This window comes from Centruroides vittatus, unplaced genomic scaffold (assembly GCF_030686945.1).
Source record: "Centruroides vittatus isolate TY-2023 unplaced genomic scaffold, ASM3068694v2 contig_559, whole genome shotgun sequence".
Lineage (NCBI taxonomy): Eukaryota > Metazoa > Arthropoda > Arachnida > Scorpiones > Buthidae > Centruroides > Centruroides vittatus.
This window is the reverse complement of record NW_027122332.1, coordinates 839,773-864,842: the sequence shown is the minus strand read 5'-3', so window position 1 is coordinate 864,842 and position 25,070 is coordinate 839,773. Positions and strand designations below refer to the sequence as shown.

Genomic DNA, 25,070 nt, shown 5'->3' with positions numbered 1-25,070 from the left:
TATAAAAGTTATATGATAAAATTACTAAATATATTTACAAAATTAAATTTATATACAGTGATACATTTGAAAATTAATATATTTTTAATACTTTTTCCTAATTATAAATTTATACTCAGTCTCTCATTATTGTTTGAATAATAAGTATTCAAATGAATGGATATAAATAAAGCTATGCTTCTTTTTTCATTTGCTGGAAAATTAATATATTATTATTATTATTTAAACATTTTAAAACATTCAAATATAAAATTTAAATTAAACTTACCATTCTTTTAAGTATACATAAGACATTAACCCATACAAATGATGCACTTCCTACAAAAACAACTCTCAAGTATGCAGGAACCAAAAAGAAATTGATGGCTTGAGTTGGTAACCAAAAACAGCAACTTAACTATGAATAAATTTTAAAATAGTTATTATATTTGTTTTTTTTTTTAATTAAACAATTAAGTTTTCTTAATGATTTCATTGTAATTAGTCATCATAATTAATGCACAGACCAATCAAATTGACTGCTTTTGAATTTCTAATTCCTCAAACCTTTAATCACTTAATGGGAGTTATTGACTTTGCATAACTTATTATTTTTGCTGAAAATTAAATATTTTTTGCACAAAATGTGTTGAAAGAACTGCAGATCCAACAGCACAAGGTAAAAAAATGATACAGATGAAAGTGTTCGGAACATTTGGCACCTGTTCATAGACAAAAGCAGTCGTGTAAAAAATGTACGTAGACGACAAGATGAAAATTGGTCACTGTCTTTAAAGAAACTCGATGAATTCGTTGCGTTGTTGTACACTTGTAGTGCTCACAGAACAACTAATTTGGAGTGGTCAAACGTATGGGGTTGCTAGACATGTAGCTTAGCACTGTGGGACTCAGGATTGAATCTCAGTGACTAAAAAACCTTAGGTCCACCAGTGGCTGAATAGATAAAACTATGAAGGTCGTGGGTTCACGCCTTGTCAATGAACTTGCCACGTGTAGTTTTGGGTTATCTTCACCTATCTGAGACCTAAATTGGAGCCAGTTTCCTTAAAAATTCTCCCGGGAGGCACTGTCCTTGGCAGCATGCTCATTTGTTTTCTTACCTAATACCAACAAATTCCATTGCATTCACCAAATCTAATAATGTGGCGTGGTTTCACATCATCTTTATTATTGTCCCTTATATTTTTGAAGAAAACTCGGCATCTAGCCAATGTTCTTAATGCACAAGATATGCTTCGAAACATTGCCATTTTAGTACTGCAGCAAAGAAATTGTCTAAACATCACAATCTTCATGCAAGATGATGTATCTATACCTCTATATATCACCTTAAATATTCAAGTACAACAACAACTTTTGCACGAGACAGTGATTAATCGATCATCTCTAATTCATGGCTGCCACAATCACCAGATCTCAACTCCAGTGATTTTTTGGTTATGGGGATAGAGCCTCAATTATCATGGTAATATTTTCAACCTAACTGTAGATCAGATGGCTCACAATACACTTTTTTTTTTGTAACTCTTTCCACTCTGTGGGCACTAAGAGGGCCTCTTATAGCAAGCCCATTATGGGTCCGGCCAGGCCCACAATGGGGCGGCCGGGTGGTGAGGGACGAGGACTGACATATCCGGACGAACCACCCGTCTGGATTCGATCCCGGGTCCCCCAGGGCGGCAGGCTGCTGACCTTGACCGCTCGGCCATCCGGCTGCTCACAAATACACTGTGAGTTCAAGCTTGCAAGTGATGGCCAGCTCATGTATTTTTTAACATACTAGACCTTTTTTTTATTCTTTTCGCCCCATGGTCACTAAGAGGACCTTTCCCCAACCCCATTCGGCCAGGCCCACAATGCGTGGCCGTGAGGGATGGGACCTAACATATCTAGAATAGACCATCCCTGAAAAATTCCTGGGATTATTTGACCTCCATATCAGTATTTACCAATTACCAGACAAAACATAAGTAGATACAAATTTTTTACTATAGCTTTTTGATGAATTTAAACACAAACACGTTCAACAAAGGATACAATTCCCTGCCTCATTAATTAACTGAGCAAAATAATTAAACTCTATTCACAAATTCCAAGAGGTGCCAATATCAGGTTTAACATGCATCAGAGGCTCCCGCAGACTATAGAAAAGAGAGGGGCATAAGCTACGAAAAAAGGGCATCGTAGACTACATTATGCAAGAATCTTCAAACTGTATGATTCAATGTTGGAACATTGCTCCCACAAGGTGGTGCTGGTTGCACACGGGGCTAACTTGGCTTGGAAAACAAGGAACATGGTTTTGGTCAACATACGAGAAACAAATAACGGTTAAATTTACCAATGGTATACAAAATGGCGGCTCGTCTCTAATTCCAGCAAACAGAAGGAAAACAGAAAGGAAACAGGGGGATTCACGTTCTAACCTAACCTAACCTATTCTAATAAATTACCATAATTATTGCCAACCAAATTATTAAAACAAGTTAGGTTAGGTTAGAACGTGCGTCCCCACTGTTTCCTTCTTCTGTTTGTTGGAATTAGAGACGAGCCGCCATTTTGTATACCATAGGTAAATCTAACCCAAATAACTACATAAAAATAGTTGCATGGGACAATTGACAAATACACAACAATAGACCGATGCCTTAATTGCCTTGGTATCCAGCCGGCTACGCTACATATTAATGAAAAGTCTCATAATATATTAAAGTTCATGTAAACGAATAACTCACTTTATAAGACGGCAGCCATTTTTGCTTCACCTCTTCGAATATGTCTTCCTTTCTTTCCATAATACTCATACCTGCAATAAATTCAAGAAACTTGTAATCAATATAAATTAAAGTAAAACAATTAATAAGCAACTCACCCACATAAAACACCACCAAGAGTATGGAGGAAGAGACTGCTTGATCTATCAACGTTTTCTTAATGGCTACTTTAATGGCCTTAGAAGGAAGAACGCCGTCTAGATATCGATACCAGTAGTAAAGTAATGGCGAATATAAAAATGTTCCCATAACTACATACCTTCCTATAGCTGGCCAGTTATATCCTTTATCGGATTTATCTAAATGTAAAATTATTGTCTGTTGGCTGAATTCTGCGGCTACGTACATTCCACCAAAAGAGAGCATATTGCTAACCAGTGGCCTTTGTTTCATCATATTTCTGGCTGCTCGAAAAATATTCATGATTTAACTCGAAAATTCTACGTTGAAAGTACAGTACAGTGTGTTGCTAGTACACATCGGCAGAACTTTCTTTTTTTTTATTAATTTAACCTTGGCTTAACGGGATAATTTCATTGAATTCGCTTCATCCTGTACATCCAATAATAGGAGTTCGTAGTTAATGTTCATAAATATAATTGATAAAATTAAAATAGAATTTTGTAAATTATATTCTTGTTTAGTTTGTTTTAATCTTTTTTAAATTCGTTTCCTAATTTTCGGTTTTACATTTATTTTAATTAATAAGGGGCTATTCATTAATTACAGTTTAAAAGAGGGTCGTAAAGAGATCTGTACGTCATTGTACACGATGGAAATGGGGTCGAGGCATTGTCTACGTAGACTTTTCTTTAGTGCTATTGGTGGAAAATTAATACCACTAAAAAGTCTAGAAGTGTTAGTGGATTTCTTTAGTGGACTCCCTCCCCATCGTGTAAGTCAGTGGTTTCCAACCTGTGGGGCGCGCCCCCTAGGGGGGCGCCAAGCTGTTGCAAGGGGGGCATGCTGCTCAACCATCGCATTAAATTTTTATAATGTTGTATTAATTATATATTCTTTTTTTGTATTTTTGTAAGATTTGTTTTTATTACATTTAAAATTATTATTTCTTATAATAAATAATTATTTTTTTATATATATTTTTACATAATATTGTATATTATTTTGTAGCCCATTAAATAAATTATAATATCAGTTGAGTATTTATGAAATTAGATTGTTAGAAAAATTAGGGGGCACAACAATTTTTTTTGTTTAAAGGGGGGCGCAGGTACAAAAAGGTTGGAAACCACTGGTGTAAGTCATTGTACACGATGTGGGGTATTGTCTAGTTGGAGTTTTTTTAGTGGTATTGGTGGAAAACTAAAACAGTCCAATAGTGTTAATGAACTTTTTACTGGTAGTATTAGTGGCTGTCTTTTCGTCAATATTAGATGGTATACGCAATGAAAGGGAATGGGTTTATAAAGATACCTAATCTGTACGTAACAGGAAGGGGGTTAAAAACTGCACATGTAATTAATGTAGACGGCTCTTAATCGAAGAAATGTTATCTATAATGTATAAGAGAAATCCAGAAATGAGTTGCCTAACTTTCCCGGCTGTTACGAGATTTTATTTTAAAAAATAACTTTTATATTATTAATCATAATAAATAAAATTGTATGTGGCGCCATCTGTTACGAGATTTTACATTAAAACTTTTTATTTTATTATTACAAATGGCAAAAAGCTTTTAATTTTCAGAGTATAGACTAGTTTTATATTTTTAAAAAATATTATAAATGCTAAAACCAGTAAAATCTTCATTAAGTCCGATCACTCACGAGATATAGCACACGACCCCCTTTACCTCCCCACCCTCGACTTTTAACTAGCAGGATTTAATAGCACAATGCCACTTACGTACAAGCTACCGTGCCAAATCTCGTTTCTTAATCTTCACCCCTCCTGAGATGTCAAACGAAATAGACACATACACAAACAAAGTAATCCTATGGGTAAAAACGGTAATTGGAGGCCCCACTAACAGGGGGACCCAACCAATATTTTATTAATTTATTACTATAGTAAGAAAATCGAAATTTAAATTTGGGCCATATACCGGAGGACCCTAGATTATGATCTCTTCAAAATGTCTCAATTTTTTTCTGATTAAATCTTAATATAAGACTTTGTTTGCATTATGGTGATGTGTGAGCTAATAAAAAGTAAATAGCCTCGGCTTAGATGCAATAACTTAATTTTATAAGCTATTTTATTAAGTTGTTAAGGTATAAAAGTATACGAAATATACTTACACGTGTCTGACTTAACTGTTCGAACGTAACAAATCATACAATTACTATTATAGAGTTGTACGTAAGTGCAAACACTGTTATTCTCGTAAGATTTTGGAACAAATCCAAAGAACTAACCTAGTTATTTATAAATTGTAATTTTTTCCTCACTAATTAACTAAGTAAATTTGTTATTTTCACCATCTTTCGTATATATTCGACCTAATTTTACATTGATGTAATTTTTTTAAAGTGTTTTATCTCCTGGTGTATACGTAACCAAACTGGCTTTTTGCCATCTCGTGAGGTAGGAGGTGATAAAGTACTTTTATTCAAATATATCGAACACGAAAGTTGCGAGTCACCCCTTATGTTATCGACTATATTCGTGTGTACGTGTTAAAATATATGGAAATAGTACAGTGTGTTATAGTCCGTGCAGCGAAAGAATAGACACGAGTTAGCACGAACTGGAAGGTTCTATGTCAGATGAAAGGGGACATGATTACAGTAGTAAATTCTGTAAAATAAAAGTAAAACAATAGAATTATTTATGAAAAAGAGAGAACGGAAACGTTTTAAAAATGTAAAATAAAATAAAATAAAACAGCTGAAAGAGATAAGATCCACGTGTCAATTCCCACACGTCTCCTTCCATCCCTTTCATCTGACATAGACTTTTCCATCTTAGGCCAATTTGTGTCTATTTTCAATTAATTCACAGTTTAAAAAGAACAATATTACAATTGTTCTTTTTTAATTTTGATAAATTAAATACAGTATATCTGAATGTATTTTTTTTTTTCTTTTTTTGTTTCCGTTATATCCCTTCGTGCAGCAGGGCGCCTCCAGGTACACACATCCGCCATTTTGTGCTTCAGTGTGGCGAAAATTGTCATACCGCGTATTATTTATGTATAATTAATCATGATCGGCGTCGCGGATAGTTTAAGATGTCGGTTTGTAATGCACCCAACATTACAGGAGATTTAAATTTAAGAATTGCAGGCCTTAATAATAAAGGTTAAGGGTCAGAAATTCTTTCTTTTAAACAATCATTGGATGAAATAATTAAACAGGTAGTAACTTAACACCGATGTCAGTGTTAAAAGGGAAAATCTAATATGACGAGGATCGATCACGTGTGACGATTTAGTTATGGAATTACCATACAAATCAATACCGTGCAATGATTAAACGTGTAAAGTGGGAAAGTCGATCGCTTGATCTGATTGATCAAGCGATCGAGTTCGGTCGAAATACTTTGAGGAGAACGGTATTCCGGTGATTCCTAATAAATAAGGGCGTGTTAGACGAGGAATTTTCGTTAAGAATAACCGTTAAAGAATGAAATAGTATCCTGAATACGTTACGTATGCTTAAAATTAAAACACACCTTGATTTATCCTCTCATTCCCATCTTTTCTTGTTATATATTGACGATACTCGCGACTGTTTTACTAATTTGGTCCATGGTGTCCAGCTCGGTTGGTTTAATTTTTCATTATTTATTACATTCCGACGATGAGGTTCTGTTTTTAAGAATTGCAATCTAAACGGATTAGGATTAATAATCCAAAGTAAAAAATAGCTGTATTCCTAATCCTATCACCATTCTGACAGGATTAGAAATACAACGGCCCCTATAATGATCCTTTTTATTCCTTAATGTGTAATGTATTCGAATCAGAATCACATTTGACCTTTACGTGTAGGCCTACGCCAGAGTGTCTATTATATAAATAAATCATTAATTAACAATTATATTAAATGAAACAATCTTTTTATTAAATATAATATTACAGATTATCGCTTTATATACACGTTTATTAAATTGTTCCCACTTCTATATCAAGAAATCTTTGGGTGATTGTGCATATTCAAATTTCAAAAGCACTGAATCATTAAATTACAATAGGTAAAAAGTCCGTTCTGTGTATCTCTTGCGCCGTGTCACAGACAACAATATCGACAATAATAATAATAATAATAATAATTCCAATTAGAAAAGTAAATGATTAGTAGAACAAAGAATTTGATCATTCTTCTTAATTAAATAAAACTAGATGGCACAATTTTACATTTACAAAATATAATAATAATAATAACAATAATCTAGAGCAATTATCTTCCCTTAATCGTTATAACAGTAGCGCGTTATAGCTTCATGGGGTACAGTGAATTTGAATTAGGGGGTCTCACGTGCGATGTTGACTTCAGACATTTTTGGGAGGAGAATATTTTATTGCGAAATATTGGTTTGGGGCCCTCTGCTAGTGGGGGCCCCAGGCAATTGCCCCTTTTTCTCATAGAATAACGCGCCACTTCGTTTAACAAACGGTAACAATAAATGCCACTTACAGAAGCAGCGTTATTGTGTATTAAGGAAAAACGACAAATTGCTGGAATGTTTACATTATTAGTGAAAAGTTTAAATAATTTATTCTTCAAATTCGAAGTACGAAAAGAAAATTGAGATAAAAGATTATAAGAATCCCAATTTTGTCACGTGTCCTGTTTATTCTCCAGTATAAAAGGATATTGTACTTGATAAATTTATTTATATAAATACCTCAGTACTTTTTTTTGGTTTAGAACTTTGTAGTTTGCGTGTCTTCGTCGTCTTCGTACATACTGAAAACAGAACTGTTTCTACAAGAACTGTTTAACGACGGTAATTTTATTTCATCTTCTACAAACGCTTTATTGGTGAACGCGTTTAATTCTAGAGTGCTGTTGATTTGTTTTAATTTATCATACACGAGATTGTCGTACGACGAAGGTAACATTTCGTCGGTGGTTTTTATGTCTAATGGCACGTCGTCGAACAAAATTTCATCCGTCTGCTGTCTAGCAAAACTAACGAACACCTAGTAAAACAATGCATTGTTAATAATATTATTTGAAAACAATATCTTGTTCTAATTTATTAAATAAAACTTACTTGATCTAGTGTCGTTTGGCTAACCGAAACGTCCAGTATACCTAATTTGTCGCTATGCTTTTCCAGATTTCCGAATATTTCCGATAGTGGTATATTCTTAGAAGGTAAACTAAACTCGACCATGTTGCAGTGATGAGCCTAATTGTAATTGTAATGAAAGCATAATTAATCATGGGATACATCCAAAATCAACAATAATAATAATATAACTTACCCTGAGAATTGCAGAAGGAAAATTCACGTGGATAAAATTGACAATTACGCCCCAATCGGTGACACCGTCCGCTACTCGTATGCTAATTGTGTACCCTGTTCCGAACCTAATGTATAAATAATTTTCAAAAATAATGAATCGGATCATCTAATTTTATTTTATAAAACTGATGTACGTAATGTCTGGGCTGGTAGAAATTTAATTATAATTGAAACATCATCTTAAATCATCTTGTGAGTAACAACTTTTCAATTAGGCCCTACTAACCCCATTAAGTAAATTATGACGACTTTTAAAGACAGTTATGTAACTCGTAAGTACCAAACAAGGGCATAAATTAATTTTCAGATCCTTTTATGAGTTATTCTTTAGTTTATGTGAATCCAAATGAATATGTTGTATTACAAAATTAATTTTCACCAATCACAGGTTTTTCTATTTCATAATTTTACTTAAAACCAAGAAAAATATTACTGTATTCTCCATTAACCATTATTTGCATGGCATTAATAAGGATAAAAGATTTAATTAAATATAAAAACTAACTTGTATTTGAGATACTGAGGCGATCCGAGACACTGCAGTCTTCCGTTTACCATGATCGCTAATCTTGAACACAATATATCGCACTCTTCCATACTGAAATTTCATTAACAGTTTAATCAATAAAAATATTATAAACAATTTTAGAAGTTCTAGTATTTGATAGTATTTAATATAAATTTGAAATATTATCTATGTTAAATTTGATGATACAGTGAAAACTGCTTAGGGCACCACCTGCATTCGACGGACACCCGTCAAAACGGGCAAAAATTTCTGGCACGGAATAGTTTATACATAGAGTCTTCGTATAAGTTACCCGTATTAAACGACCACTTGTGTAACGCGACCGCGGACATCGATGTTTGGTCCGAAACAACATACAACAACTGCAACAAGCGACCACTTCCGCGAATATATCTAGTCTAAACTCTTGTTCGAACCCACCTCGGACACATCTCCCACCCTTGAAATTAGGTGCAGTTGTTAATGAATTAGTCTAGCAACAAAGGAAATTCATTTCAGTTTGTTCTAAATTGTCGGAAAAGCGAAAGAAATGCAAAGTGCTGTCGTTAGAAAATCGTGTTAAAGTTATCAGAGAAAGTGAAAATGGTTTATCACAACGGCAATTAGTGGCGACGTTTGACTGTGGGAAAGCGAAATTTATTTTACCGTAAATCTACAGTATTTTCCTTAATAATTAATAATTTTACTTATTGTACTTAAGAAAATATTAAATGTTAAAATAAGATTAAACTAACGAAAACCAAAACCAAAGTGATGGAGAGATACGACACGCTTGTATATCGATGACGTAATAGACGTAACTGAGGAGCGAACGAAAAGAACGGAGTTGAATTAAGTCGGAAAAAAGAAAGTGTGCATTATAATCGAGAAAATACAAGTATTGTATTAATCTTTAAAATAATGGTATTAAATCTGTCTTATAAAATCACGACGACTCCTGTGAATCCAGTTATTCGATAAGAATAAAATACAATACCAATATAGCTCTATTGTTGAAAAAATTCGCTTATTTTTGCTCACTTCGAGTTTTGCTTAGTAGAAATGGCTAAAAAGTGCTCGAAATACGTACGAAAATACCAGTGGCGTGCCGTGACATTTGATGATAGGGAAGCTGTGTTTCTGTAAGAAGCCGACTTCCAGGGGCAATCAATTGCGCGTCAAGGCCCGTTCGTATTCGTTTGTTCGATAAGCCAGTAAAAACCGTATACTTCTTTAAATGTATTTTTAACAGATTATCTGACGTACCTAATAAATAAGAAAGTTCAATATAATTACCTCAGTTATTAGATTCAATAAATTACCTCCGTTATTAGATTCAATAAATTCCCTACGCCCTCTAAATGCCAATTCTTGCTTTGAGAAAAAAACATATAACATCTATTAATTTAGATATATCTATTGATCGTAATTATCTTGTTATAATTTTCAATATTTATTTTATATTGTCTACCAATGTTAAATTCTATTCCGCTTTGATTTCCAAATTGCTTCAATTTTACGAATATACTTTTAAAGAAACTTATAATTAAATATAACTTTATGAAGAAACGTACATAAAAATAACAAATTATTCTTTACTTTTTAAATCTTAAAACAATCCACTTAGTGAAATAGCTCCCTACGAGTGGCTAATGAATGGAATCGGAGACGTCCTGGTAGGTGTGCGGCGCGTGCAATGCACGCAGGTTGCCAAATCCCGAGGGTGCCGATACCGGTCAATGTCAAATGCCTCTTTGGTCGCATCACTAGTATATCTCAAAGGACGCCACAGGGCTGTTGTAAATTTTAAACGTTTCTCACCGTAGCTGTAAAAATCTAAATACGTTAAACTTAATAGTCATTTGTTTTCTAACTAATTCGTTTTAATACCAGGTGTACACGGAAACCAATTCCCCACTGTACTGAGCTAGTGATTGGTTGGGTTAAGCTTTTGTTTAAGTAAAATTCTGGCTCTTTCTGCAGGGTTTTATTTATGACTCCATTCCCTAATCTCTTAAAACTACTACTTAGTAGAAATAAGTCGAAACCGGTTACTTTGTACTTGAATATCTGTAGTCTTGGGAAAACATTGGAAAGACAAATTTTTATGACAACGGATACATAAATCGTAAATTTAAGGAAAATAAATTCTAGAACTTTTTTTGTACCATTGTACGTCTCATTCATTAAATTTGGTTGTAAACGATGCTGCCAAAGTAACAGTTAATTTTTTAACATTATACAAGAATTGTACACGTTTTTTCTGCATTCCCTTACATATCGGACATACTATAATTGCAATATCACCGGTTTAACATTGAAATCCGTAGGTAATATAAGATGGGAGAGTAGAATAAACGCAGAATAAATATATCAAATATTTTAATGGATTTTTTTTAAACTTCTGTCAGCTATACAGAACTATCATAAAAACATGCCAGTAAACTCCTATCGGTTGGGTTAAGTTATAAATCTAGTCTAGGGTGGGCAACCTTTTTTATGACATGGCCCAGAATAAATTTTACGTTCTTTCCGCGGGCCGTAGTAGTTAATTGATGCCTTCTTGTGACTTGTAATTTTTGAAATTCCTACTATTAGTTCACACTCTCCCTATATATATTTATATATCTTGATCAAATTTTCAATCGTTAATAAAATACTTTTTATTCATCCACTCAAGTTCAAATACATTTTTTAAAACTTGTAGTGGATGACACTTGATGTTAATACAGTTTTTTTCAAATATTAATTCATTAATTAAATTTAATTAATTAATTTTAGTTTTATATGGGAGAAAAAAATTTCTTTTATATGAGATATTTAGCATATGTATATACATATTTATATTAATTGTAATTATTTAATAAAAAGTAACTAGAATAAAATTTTTCTTTGTTGATCTAAGTAGGAATTGACTTTAAAAAATTTTTTTTCATATTGTTTAGTCTGCAAATATGAAATAAATAAATAAAAAGTTAATTACTACATTTATTTCTCTTATCGTTTTCGAAAATTACAAAGAATTGGAAAAATAACTATTAATAATCTATTAAAGATCTCGCGGGCCGGATAGAAACTTTTCGCGAGCCGTAGCTGGCCCGCGGGTCGGGGGTTGCCCGCCGTTGATCTAGTCTACTCATGATTCACATAATCGGACGAGGACGGCCGAATATGTAGCAGGCAGGAGGCTAACAGCCCACAACCGGTCCGAGATATAAAATTGGACGCTTTATGCGTGTGTTGCTTCTACCAGCTAAACCGGGTGAGGTTGGTGCTCTGTAAACCGCATGTGCCAATGCCTATATAATCTGGCTGATTGGAAACTGACCCGGTTTCGATACTCCTTCCGCCACCGAATTATTCGAATATACAATAGCAATCTTGTCGTTTTTTTCACACTTAGTATAGAAATTTGTAAAAGATATATAATGCAGTTATAATAAAATATTAATTTTAATTAATGCAAAGTAGGTTAAAATATGAAAATTTATATTTTATAAAATACAAGGGAAGGTCATTGGAAGGTGGAAGCGGCGCTTCCATCGCTTCCAATGACGGCACGCCACTGGAAAATACGGTATTACGGCACCACCTGTCTAAAAGACCACTTTTTGAAGGAACCGTGGGTGGTCGCCATAGACAGGTTTTACTGTATTTATTTATGATTTAATCTGTTAACAAGTAATTTTATTATTTGTATTTATACGGGTATTATTTATATTAAGTATTTATATTTATTATTAAATGCATTTACGTTTTTCGTATATTTATACCGTAAATATACTAAATATTCTCACATTGTATATTAGTTTAAAATGGATTTACAAAGTGTTCCATATCTGGAATTGAAAATTCGTCAGAGATGATATGGATTACTTTGGTAATCTGTTAGGGATTAATACAGATTATTTATTATTATTGTTATTGTTAACTGTATTCACAAAAAAAAGAAAAGGAATTGGGGAGTGGGTGGAATCCTTGAAGTGGTCAACAGTCAAAAGAGTTTGAGGAACCCTAGTTTAAAATGTTAGAAAATGATAGTTTATTTAGGTTTAAAGCATACTTTAAAATGCATTTATTGTTTAAAAAATACATTTATTACTTATTAACAAAAGTATTTTGTTTATATTTATCTTAAAATATGTTTATGTTAGAATTTACAAAATGCAGAATACATCATCTTCTTGTGTATTATATTATAGTTGTTGTCTAGAATGAAAATTGTCAATTCTCAGACAATTATTCACTATATTCAACAATATATTTGATTATTAAATTTTAAATTTTAAAATAATTAAAATAAAATTTTTCTGTAAGAATTACAATCTAAATTATTACTAAATAACATATGGCAAAATAAATTGCTTTCAAGGAACTAAAATAAACTAAAATCCATGAACAATAGTCTCCACTATATTTGTATAATTTGTGAAAATAAATTTTAAACTAAACAATATTACATTTGAAAACTTTTAAATTGATCTTACCTGTGAGAAGTAAGAACTACCGATCTTTGATCTTTGATGGCTTGTTGAACATTGGTCCAAACTAAACGTCGCGTCACGGGATCCATACCGGTTGTGGGTTCGTCCTACGCAAACAAAAAATTTCGTATAATTTAGTTAAATCTAGACATACTCATTTAAACATTGCAAAATGTCATTTTGAAAATTTTAGAGTTTGGTTTCTAAATGTTTTTCTTTCTTTTAGATGCTGAACTTCTGGTAACAGGATACTTAAATACATGCAGCCACATAAAATTTTAAAAATTATTTACAGTGTAACAAAAAAATAGCAAAATTGTTAAAAAATTCACAGTACTAAATTAGAATAATCATTTGTTAATATAGAAACGTTTATCTGTAGGCACTATCTATTATTTTTAATTTTTAAAAGGTCAGTTTAAAAAACTGTAATTCGTAATTAGACAGACGCTTTTTTCTTTTTGGAAATTGTTGAATTGTTAAAACATTTTATTAAATAAAAATAAACTTTTATTTAAAAGTAAAATAAAAGTTTATTTATATTCATTCTCGATTGATAAGCTGTAACTGTGTCTGTAAAATAAATTAATGATAATAAAATAGTTAACTAAACCATCATTAAAGTATTAAGTCAACCAAAATAAGAAAATATATAAATTATATTACAAAAAAATAAAGATAAATTAATATTTTGTTTACATTTTCAAATGGTTCATTAACATCTGTACTTAAATTAAGGCTATAATATACAACTAAGATGGCTTCAGAAGATATTAATATTGTTTCTTCTGTAAATTTGATTTTAAATAATAATAATGATTATTATTATTATCATTTCAAATGGTTGCATTATGAAATAATTATCAAATGCAAGTTTAAATTATAATACTTTGATGTCTGTTATTTGTCACATGTTTAATGCAAACAAAGAAAGCACTATAGAAAATAAAAACATTTTGGATGTGTATGATATAACAAAAATGATAAATGAGAACATAAAATCAATTTTCTAGGCTGTTTGAGTGTTTAGAAATTAATTAGTATGAACTTGATATTTCTTCTGGTACATACGAATCTACAAATGAATTTACTCTCGGTTAAAACAGAATTAATACTCTGAAAAATTGAAAAGTACTTACTAATAAAATAATCTGTGGATTTCCAAGCATGGAAATTGCCGTACAGACTTTTCTTTTGGTTCCTCTACTTAGAGTACCCACCCTGCGATCGGCATACATTTTTAAATGAAATTTCGATAAGGCACGATAAATTATCTGTAAAAAAAAAAGTGAATTTAGATGTTGAAGAAATTTTGTTTATTATTTGTTTGTTTTAAAGTATTTACTTCTTTTATTTCCTGGCTTGGAATACCCCTCAACTTGGCGTAAACAAAAAGATGCTGTTCTGGAGTTAGTAAATCATCTAGTGCATCTGCTTGGGGACAATATCCTAATAATTGACTACTTGTAGAAAGAACTTTAGAAACACTGAAATACGTGAAATTTTTTGTATTTAAATCTGATCTTGTTAGAATATATTACTGATAGGCAAAGACTTACCTCATATTCTTAACGTATACATTTCCCATTGTAGGCCTTAACTGACCGGTTAAAATTCGAAAGAGGGTTGTTTTACCCGCTCCGTTCACTCCCAATAAACCAAAACACTAGAAATATTAAAAATTTTTTAAATTGTGTATTTATAATTATCAATATAACAAAAGCAAACTAAATATAATGAGATATTAAACTGTATAATTTAATTGTTTTTATTCACTCCTTAATGAAATTATCAAGTTTCTTTAGTAGAGTAATTTCTGTGGTTACTGTTGAGCTAGTACTGACTTTCATATTATTTCAATACTTACAATATATCAAGAGAAAATAGAAAAACTATTCAAATTTAAATAGGATTTTTCCTATTTTCCAGCTTATATATTCATAACTGTGTTCTATCATAAATTATATGTGTTTTAGTATATTTTTGGTATTTTAGTGCCTAAATATTTTGATAGCATTTAACCTAATGTTAAGTGAGGAAGAAAACCAGTTTTAACATTTTCTAGAGCAGTTTAGCACTTTTTTGGGACTTCCAGTTTATAGTAAACCTGTATGTTACAGTAAAAATCCAAAATCTGTCAGAATCTCATCTTACTAGGTAAAAATAATTATCAAAAAGCCTCTTTTATTTTTAAAATTAGTGTAATTTTCTACAGAGAAAATTGATTCTACAACACTACAACACTTTCTAAGAGAATTGAAAAGCAATTTTCAATTCTCTTAGAAAGTGTTGAAAATTGCTTTTTGTAATTTTAATAGATGTATTCTTCTTAAGAAATTATATATTTTTTTAATTAGATTTTTAATGTTTTAGTTTTACTTAGTTCATTTTTGCCTAGGAAGATTTGGGTTCTGACCGATTTTGGACTCTGATTCATAAATTAAAAATAATGTAGAGATAAATTACAAATAATATAGAGGCAGTGAAATCACTTAAATGCTATCTAGAGACAAAAAAATTATGAAGTTACACAATGTCAGAATAATAACAACACTATTTGCAGTCCAACAATGTTAAATAAGGAAGGGGATACTTTTTAAAAAACTCTTTTTATAACAATAAATCTCTGTAAAGAAGTATTTTTTGTTCCATTAAATATTGCTAAAGAGAAATTTGACTATATTATAAACACTTTAAGTCATCATTTTATAATATAATTAACTCTGAAGATGTCCCTATAAAATATTTCAAATATTCTATTAGTGAGATTAGAACAGGATTTAGTTATTTTCACATAATTCAAAAACAAATTATTGCAAAATTGATTTTTTCTAACTTTGTACTTAGACACAAATTATATTAGTAATACAGTGTATTACAAGTAAATAATTGTTTCTCAAGTGTTAAATTAAAAAATAATAAAGCAAATTAGAATGCTTCCATCAGTTTTCATATCGGTGAAAGATTTTACTTTTCCAGCTGTACGTATACATAATAAGGAAAAGTATAGTAATCATGTCAAATTTGACCCTCAGAGTTTTTTGCAAATCTCCACATTTTGAGACCTGCTGACACTCAAATAAGTAAAAAAAATTCCATGGATATGTACATATGTGTGTGTTGGCATCTATTTTGCTTAATATCTCAGGACAGGGTGAAGATAAAGAAATAAAATTTGACATGGTAGCTTGTATATAAGGGACATGATTTTATTAAATTTTGGTTGTGAAAGGAATGGAGAGATAGAGAGTGGTCACATGTCATATCTCGCAAAGAGTCAAACTTAATAAAGATTTTGTTTGTTGTTAGCATTTACAATCTAAAACATGTCCTGACTGACTGAGTGACTGACTGATTCATCATTGCCCAGAGCAAACTGCTGAACCTAAAGAGGTGAAATTTGGTACATAGTTAGAGTACATCATGAAAATGCACACTAAGAAGGGATTTTTGGAAATTCCCCTGCAGGGAGAGAGGATTAAGGCTTAACTTGAAGAACAGCTTATACTATACTATTTTTTGTTTTTGATAGTAATAACTTAATTTCAAAATGTGTAATATTTATCAAATCATCCAAATCGTTTGCCCAAGCAATGCTGGACTCATTTGCTAGTGTTTTATGAAACTCACTCTTCCCTTAAAATTAAGTCTTTTGCTATTTTGTAACAATTAAAAATATATAAAGTTTTTATAACAAAATCTCATAACAGATGGCACCACATCTAATTTTACTTATTTTGATTAATAACACAAATGTTATTTTCAAAATACTCTCTCATAAAAGCCAGGAAAGTTATGCAACTCATTGCTAGATATTTTTATACAGAAGACAAATCTGTATTATGTGAAACACTGTGCTATATCTACATAATGATGTTTCATTCAACTAAAAAATAATATCATATTACTTGATAATTCAAAAAGCTTTTTATATAATATCACAAACTATTAGCACTTCCCTAATGAGAAAATTTTTATCTAATATATAAAGAAGACAGAAAGTTTGTTGGTAGTTTGTTTTTTATACATTTTGACACAGTTTGAACAAATGCAATGAAACTTTTCAGGGACCATCCTCTCATTTAGGAGGTCAATGACTGCTTTTGATTAAATTAACTTCTACCCCTTGCCCGCAACAAGTTCCCCTTTCTATCTGATCACTGGGATGATGGTATTCGAATAAGAAAATTACTTAATACAAAGTTACCAGCGAACACAAAATATGTTATTAGAATGCTGAGTTTAAATATTTAGTCAATCTTTTGCAAAATTTGATTGGTTGGCCAATTACCATTTCATATTTGGCTGTGAATGGTGCATGTACTGTACACTAGAGTTAACATTAAAAAAGTTGGGATATCTTGAATTATCTTCTCATGCAAACAGAAGTCAACAACTACTTTGTTTGAAAACATTAATTCCTGTCAACCTAAACAATAAAATTGTATCATTCCATATCATCCATGTATTGCAATAAACATAACAATGATAGGCTAAAATAACCATAATATGGTTTTCATTTTGATGTTTGTTGTTACTTTTTGCTTGGGCAGCACCAGGCATATCTAATAGTTTTATCATATTTTTGATGATAAATCATCTTGCTATATTACTTTTGAATGAATCATGTATGACATAATTTATTAAAACTTTTCAAAATTCTTATATGTAAAAATAAAACCAACTGATATGAATGCAGTTAAATTGCAATGGAAACAATTTAATTTGACTTACCTCTCCTTTTGGAATGGATAGACTAAGATTATCCACAGCACAGTTTTGGCCTGTCATATTTCTAAATATCTATATTAATAAAAAAAATTATTATTATTATAATCATTTTTTATTTAAATTATAAAGTAAAAGATTTATTATATTATTATTAATCTACTTGATATAACACAACTGATAAGAATTTGATTTGTCAAGTTAAAACAGCTGCTACAAGATAGAGATGAAGCTTAGTGGAGTAATTAACTTAAATTCCATTGAACATTTTTATGTAATTAAAATAAATAATAAATCATTATAATTTGAACTAATTTGAGATGCTTTCCAGAGTTTCTTTTTCGAAATTTTCATGTTTTGAAGATTTCCTTTGAAACATGAAAAATTTAGATTCACTCATTAATTATGAGTGGATCTAAAAAGCAATTAGGAGTAATGGAATTAACAAAAAAAGATAGTAGATCCTCCCATTTATGATCGATGATAGTTTACCAGGGACAAATATATTTTGTTAAGTTATGGATGAATGTTATTAAATTTTTATGTTTTTTAACTACTATGGGAAAAAAATATATCTAAAAGTTCAATGCTTCTAATAAAATTAATTTATTGTTGAATACTAACTTTTCTGATCTGTAAGTTTTTACAGGACTTTTTAAAAATGTCTAATGAATTTACTACTGCAATATATAGTAATGTTAGCTCAATAAATCCATATTAAGTGGATTTTTATATGTATCTTGTTTGAATATATAGAAACATATAGACTTGCAAATAATTTTATGCCAATTCAAATAATTCAACAACAATAATATACTGAAAATCATAACAAAATGTTCATTAGAATTCCATTAAATATGATTTATAGATTTCAACAGGTGAAAATATTTGTTTATTTAAAGTATCATAGGTTTCCTTTTTATCTTCATTAGATTCTCGTTGTAAATATGGCATATGAAGCAATACATTACGTTGTTTCATATACCATAAATGAACTACTTTTTAAACTTTCAATCTTAGAAAATAATTTTACACATTTGCAAATAATTGTGCATGTCTATAAGCAAGCATTATATAAGTAAGCATCAATACATTTTAATTACAATAATCACTACAAAATAAATTACAATATTACCTGTGTTACATCAACTAATTTTAGAATGTCATGTTTGCTAACATCACTTTGAACTCTTTTTCTCTCTTCTAAAACATCACTATCTTCTATAACACTTGAACTTCTTGAAGGACGTTTTGATCTAAATGAGCAGGATCTCTTTCATTAAAAAATGAAAAACAAATAGTAATAAACATTAAGAAACAAACTTACACTCTTGAAAATTTCTTCTTCCATTGATATTCAAGTAATAAATTTATAACAAAGAAAATTATTCCTTCTAGTGCCATAGCAATATAGTATTGTCCCAATAAATCCATACTAAATGGATTTTTATATGTGTCTTGTCCAAACATGGCAAATATGTCAGCTTGTAAATGATTTCGTGCCAATTCAAATAATCCACCAACAACGGTATATTGAGGGAACATCATGGCAAAATATTTTAAGATATTCACTAGATGAGTGGTTTCCTTAAAAGACAAACAAATACTAAATTAGTATCTTTATAATGTTTTCTTCTTACAGCTGGTAATAAAATTCATGATATAAAAATTTGTTTTCTTCTTTTATGTTTGATTAAAAAGGAATTAGAAATGATATGGAACCAATATTTGATGTATGACAGCAATAGACATATAATGTCTGTATTCTGTCTTGGAAAAGTTTACATTAGTAACTATAATGCAATGGTTTAACTATAAATATGAAATAAACAATTAAAGCATTTAAATTATTATCTTTTTACATTTTAATGGTACATTAAATTAAAAAATATACACTGACCTTGCTGAAGAGACTAAGAACTAAAAGAGCCACCATAATGTTCAATCCAATAAAAATATTGATGCAATACAAGACCATGAAGGCAATACTAGCTTCTTGAAACAATTTTTCAAGCAAGTACATTAAGGGTGTAGTTGCCCAGCTATAAAAATAAAAAAAATTTTAATAATTTTAAAATAAATTTGATATATTTTTTAATTTCATCAAACTTACCCAAAAAGCAATAGTAATAATAGAACAGCTGGTAAATTGAGACGTGAAACATAAACTGGTAACGAAAAGCTTGCTATTATTGCGGCAGAAAGCAATACCGTGATAATTACGAGCAACATATCCCAAAGAAGAGCTGACGACCAATAGAGTAATGGTCCTACACCACCTACATACTGTAATCTCTTTTCTTCTTGTGTTCTTTCTCTGACTACATAAACTATAAAACTCGACGGTACAAAAGCAAATCCTAATAGAAAGACTAATGCGATACCAATTTCTGCAGCCCTCTGTACACTGTAAAAAATTATTTAATATAGTAATACAAAAATATTAATTACATTGAGCAAAAGTTATTTTAACTTACATTGTATCTCGTCCCAGTTGTTCAGAAGTTAGATGAATAGGATGATTATAAATTGTGATTCCTGCAAAACAATTTCATTTAAGTAACTGGGTACAATCTATATATATAATCGAGATGGGTTGATAGTAATAATAATAATAATAAGCACAGAGCCCAAACTGTTAGGAGTTGAAAGTTGAAATTTGGTACACAGTTAGGGTACGTCACGAGAACTTACACTAAGAAGGGATTTTTCAAAATTTCCCCACGGGGAATGGGAGAAAATTAAGCCTTACCCTGAAGAACTTGGCTTCTACTGTACTATTTTAAATGGGGTTTTTTGCATTTTTGAATGCATTTTAATAGGGTATGTAGTACACTAAGAAGGGATTTTTCAAAATTCCTCCCACAGGGGAGAGGTTGTTAACACTTTCCTTGCGGAGGAAGTGTTAAGAGAAAGCGGTGTGCAAAATTTACAGGTGCAAATGTGGTTTTTTGCATTTTTGTGGGAAATCAAACATATTTTTATATCCATCTAAAAATTCTCTAATTAGTCTGGAAACAGGGGGACCAAATTCTTGCATTCTGTGAAAAAGGGTAAGATTGGCTATAATGTAATGATCTTAATCATCGCTATCGTTACTTTTTGCCCAAGCAACACTGGGCTTATCTGCTAGTTTATTTTATACTCTACATAGAATATTTGCAAGTTCTATATATAGAATAATTTTCAAATTACCGTATTGTGATGGATCTGCTCCTTTCAATTTCATATTTGCTCTGAGAATGGCATTACTTATCGAATTTAGATAAGAAGGTGCGGAATGATATCCTGTGTTTTCATACCATATCTTGATCTCTGTATTATTTTTCGTATTAGAAAATGTCCACCCACCATATCTATAATGTTCAAATTTCATTTAAAACATGTCTTGATTAATATAAGAATTTTAATTAACAAAGATGTTGTCTTACCTTTTCTCGATGAAGGCCATATACGTATTCAATAAATATTTATTTATATTTACATCTGTCAGATTGAAAACAATATCTCCTGTAGAAGTAGTTAGGTATGGCAGATTTTCCTCTTTTTTCGATATGACACACGACTGATCACACATACAAACTGATTTTTCTAACTCCATGGCTGTTGGTAAAAAGTTTTTTGCAGTAATGTTTGTAATTTCATTACATGTAGATGTATATCTGCAAAAAATAAAATATTTTAAATAGTGTGATCCATTTTTTGCTAAGTTATAAAATATTATAAAATACTTTGTAATGATCTTGAATGTTAAATGTAACTAACTGCCTTCTTCTAGTAGTTTTAAACTTTTTATTCTTTGTTAATAGTTTCAAGAATTAAATCTCATCTTCAAAATTAATAAAAATTTTTATATATAAAAGATGTTTCTTTGATATTCTTTAATTTTAATATATAAAAAGTCTAGTTTTAACTTTTATTATTTCATTTGAAAAGCTTAAGATTCCTGGAAGAAAGCAGTTTTTCTATTTTTCATACTATAAAATGAGAAATCATAAATTAAAATTAAAGAGAAATTATCTTGTTTTGATCATTTCATTCCATAAAAATATTAATTCCGCAATGTATGATAAATAGCCATGAATCTGGATTTCACGAAAGTCAATGCACATTGAAAAATGGCAGATTTTTAAACTGATTAAAAATTAATCACTTACTAATTTAATGCTAGAGGTAAATGAGATTAGCATTTCCTAAAGCATAATAACGTTTAATTTTTAAATTATTAAAATGTTAAAAAAAATCTATATTTTTAATAGAATAAATTTAATAATTTTAGTATTTCTAATACACTGATTATAGTATTTACAATTAGTTTTTTTAACTTATTAATTTTTTAAATTTCAGATAATGATGAGATTCCAGTATGGCAAAATAAAAGCATTTAAAAAAACTTTAATTCATGCAAGAATCTGAAGGATGAAGTAAGACAGAGGTAATGTTCATAAATACTTAAACAATATCTTTAATAGTTAAAACTGTAGTAAGACATCTAATTAAGAATGAACATTGCCAAAAAAGATCATCTGATCTGATTTCTATGAGAAGGGCATTGTCAATATAGCTCATGTGTAGATTTTTTAAACATTGTACAATAGTCTCGATTGTCCAAAATGATAAGAAACAATCAAATCAATTCATTTTCCTTTTGCCATGATATTAATGACAGAATAGAATTGCAATTATCTAAATGTATATGGAGGATTTCTGTTTGTGATGCTGCAGTCCCAATGATTAAAGAACATTGCTTAAATTGGCCTTGTGTTAGCTGTAATTTGGAATGTAGTCGTAAACAAAAATATGTCAGTGTGAGTAATGATTTTATGAGATATTAAAAGCAGAGTATGCAGGACAAAGATCTTTTGATGCAGAAATGCTCCACTAAGATAATTTTTGTTAGAGTTAATTTTATAAGTTTATAAAAGTTACTAGTTACTAAAATTCATAACCAAATTTGTTCTTAAGTTATGAATTTTAACAGTTCATTAAATATTTAATGAGTTGATGATTTGATCTTAAATAATAATACATAAAGGCAGCCATTTTCAAAACAGACATATATTAACAGGTTTAATGCATTGTATCACTTAAGCCTCAGTATTTAGAAGAGTTTGCCCTTTTTTGATAAAAAATGTGTTTTTAGTATTAGAATTTGAACAAAAGTAAACAAACCATTTACTGTTGGCAATCACACTATACATAGTTAAATTTAATTGGAAATATAAAACTTAGCTAATTTTGTAATTTTATATGCTACTTGCCCTTGAAAAAATCTGGTACAACAGTCTGAATAGCCTTGTTACCACTACACCAGCAGCTATAATACAGCAAGTTTAAATGCAATAACAGTAATCCAAAATGTCTATGCATATAACCATAGCATCCAAATCTATTGTAAAGCAGTTATCTGAGGGTCAGAGCATAAATGCACAGAACTACTTCATCACTTTAAACCATCTGTATGCTGCCATTAAAGCTAAGCAACCCAAAAAACTGAGCTCCGGTATTATTTTGTTGCATGAGAAAGCACATTCTCACGTTGCTCCACATGGTACAGGAGAAGCCGTATCATTTGCAATGGAAAACGTTGATACTTCTCCTTATGGTGAAGGCCATTTGCTATATGACTCCCAAAGAGCATAATGAAAGGTTGAATATTTGGATTAAAGGTGGATGGGACTATCAAGAAATTTTCAGAGGTGCCATTAGGACTGGTTCATTCCTTCCATTTATGTTGTTCATAGGTGCCAATCAATATATTTCCTATGTTGCTTGAACAAGTCCCATCTGATCATGTATGCAATACTTTATGTCAAAATCATAAGCATTTTAATAGAATACCTTTGATTTTATCAAACAGTTGAAAAGTGCTTTAAGGTCTAAGGTGATCAGTAGGCATTGCACAAACTAAAAAATATCAAATTTTTAAGTTTTTGCATTGCTTACTGATTTATTGCTTGTGAACAGAAACTTTGACTTCTCTTACATATTAATTTGAAAGGAAATGAAACTTACATAACAATGCATTAGCTGCAGAAGATAATTTGAAAATCTATTTTTGACAAACAACATTACATTATATGTAATTAACCTAGTTCTAATAATTTTTTATTTTAATTTTTCCTTATCGTCTAGAATAAAAATGTCAAATGTTTGACCTCTAAAAATTAGGTCAAGGTCATCATTTTTAGAAATGTACTTTACATACTATTTTTTAATTTCCATTTTTGTATAAATGTAACAATTACAAGAAAAATTTGTAACTAACAAAGATTATTTATCTTAATATGTAACTGTGTCTGTCTTCTTATTTATGTATTCAACAGAATAAAGTGTAAATTTCACATGACACTAGGCCTTCTTTACATTCTTTATTTCTCTCTTGTTACTTGGTAACAAGAGAGAAATAAAAAATGTAAAGAAAGCCTAGTATCATGTGAAAATTACACTTCATCGTGTTGAATAAATAAAGATTATTTAGATTTGTTTTTACATCAAGTCTCAAAGCAATCTGAATGAAGATACTTCATTCAGATTGCTTTGAGACTTGACTTAAAATCTTTTTTCTAGAAACACAGTGGTGACTCGTACTTCAAATTTAATTCATTCCAGGAGGCTGTTCAAACTTTGAATCATTTGAAGTTAGAGTTGTTTGAAGTACAAGGTACCATTGTATACATAATTTGAGATCTCAGAAATGAATGACACTTCCTTCCTATATGTACTTTTATGATTTGTGATAAATATCATAAGAATAAAATATTTACTGTTTTAGGTAGTGAAATGTCCATTTATTGCATATATAAAGTGTTCATAGTGTCAGCAGTAACAACAAAAGATAACATTAATGTGTAATCTATTATTCCATTCATTATTAAAGTATATCAAAATGATAGTTGTAGCTGTAATTTATACAATAGATTCCTGTGCTGTGTAAACAGTTACTATAAAATGGATTTGTAGGCAGATAAATTCAACAGTCAATATTACAGGATTAAAATCTATATTAATGTCAATAATGCCAAAGTATCAGAAACTAGCAGATAAGCCCGGCGTTGCTTGGGCAAAAAGTAACGATAGCGATGATTAAGATCATTACATTATAGCCAATCTTACCCTTTTTCACAGAATGCAAGA

General features: G+C 30.4%; 2 protein-coding genes across 2 annotated transcripts in view; both read right to left on the bottom strand.

Annotated features, from left to right (window-relative positions):
- Positions 1-50: 50 nt before the first annotated feature.
- On the bottom strand, positions 51-5,277 carry LOC136978868 (mpv17-like protein). Its single transcript, XM_067274690.1, has 5 exons — positions 5,036-5,277; positions 2,873-3,326; positions 2,736-2,806; positions 269-397; positions 51-193 (listed from the first exon to the last, which is right to left on the bottom strand). Exons 2-5 carry the CDS (start codon positions 3,195-3,197, stop codon positions 173-175), a joined length of 546 nt encoding a protein of 181 aa, XP_067130791.1. The 5' UTR covers positions 3,198-3,326; positions 5,036-5,277; the 3' UTR covers positions 51-172.
- Positions 5,278-6,775: 1,498 nt separating this feature from the next.
- Positions 6,776-25,070, bottom strand: part of LOC136978856 (uncharacterized) — a 131,460-nt gene continuing 113,165 nt past the window's right edge. The window contains 16 exon segments of the mRNA XM_067274676.1: positions 6,776-7,884; positions 7,959-8,096; positions 8,173-8,278; positions 8,719-8,811; positions 13,209-13,312; positions 14,345-14,479; positions 14,551-14,692; positions 14,765-14,871; positions 17,940-18,008; positions 19,069-19,189; positions 19,261-19,520; positions 19,834-19,975; positions 20,047-20,340; positions 20,411-20,471; positions 21,129-21,289; positions 21,365-21,595. Of these exon segments, the coding sequence (XP_067130777.1) occupies positions 7,606-7,884; positions 7,959-8,096; positions 8,173-8,278; positions 8,719-8,811; positions 13,209-13,312; positions 14,345-14,479; positions 14,551-14,692; positions 14,765-14,871; positions 17,940-18,008; positions 19,069-19,189; positions 19,261-19,520; positions 19,834-19,975; positions 20,047-20,340; positions 20,411-20,471; positions 21,129-21,289; positions 21,365-21,595 (2,443 nt within the window). The 3' untranslated portion in view covers positions 6,776-7,605.

What these genes read in the sequence shown, in the direction of transcription:
- LOC136978868 (XM_067274690.1), bottom strand. Translation starts at nt 3,197, where the DNA reads ATGAATATTTTTCGAGCAGCCAGAAATATGATGAAACAAAGGCCACTG. An exon ending in AATGGCTGCCGTCTTATAAA is followed by an intron (nt 398 to 2,735) that starts GTGAGTTATTCG and finishes ATTTATTCATAG; the next exon opens with TTAAGTTGCTGTTTTTGGTT. An exon ending in TATGTATACTTAAAAGAATG is followed by an intron (nt 194 to 268) that starts GTAAGTTTAATT and finishes TTAATTTTCCAG; the next exon opens with CAAATGAAAAAAGAAGCATA.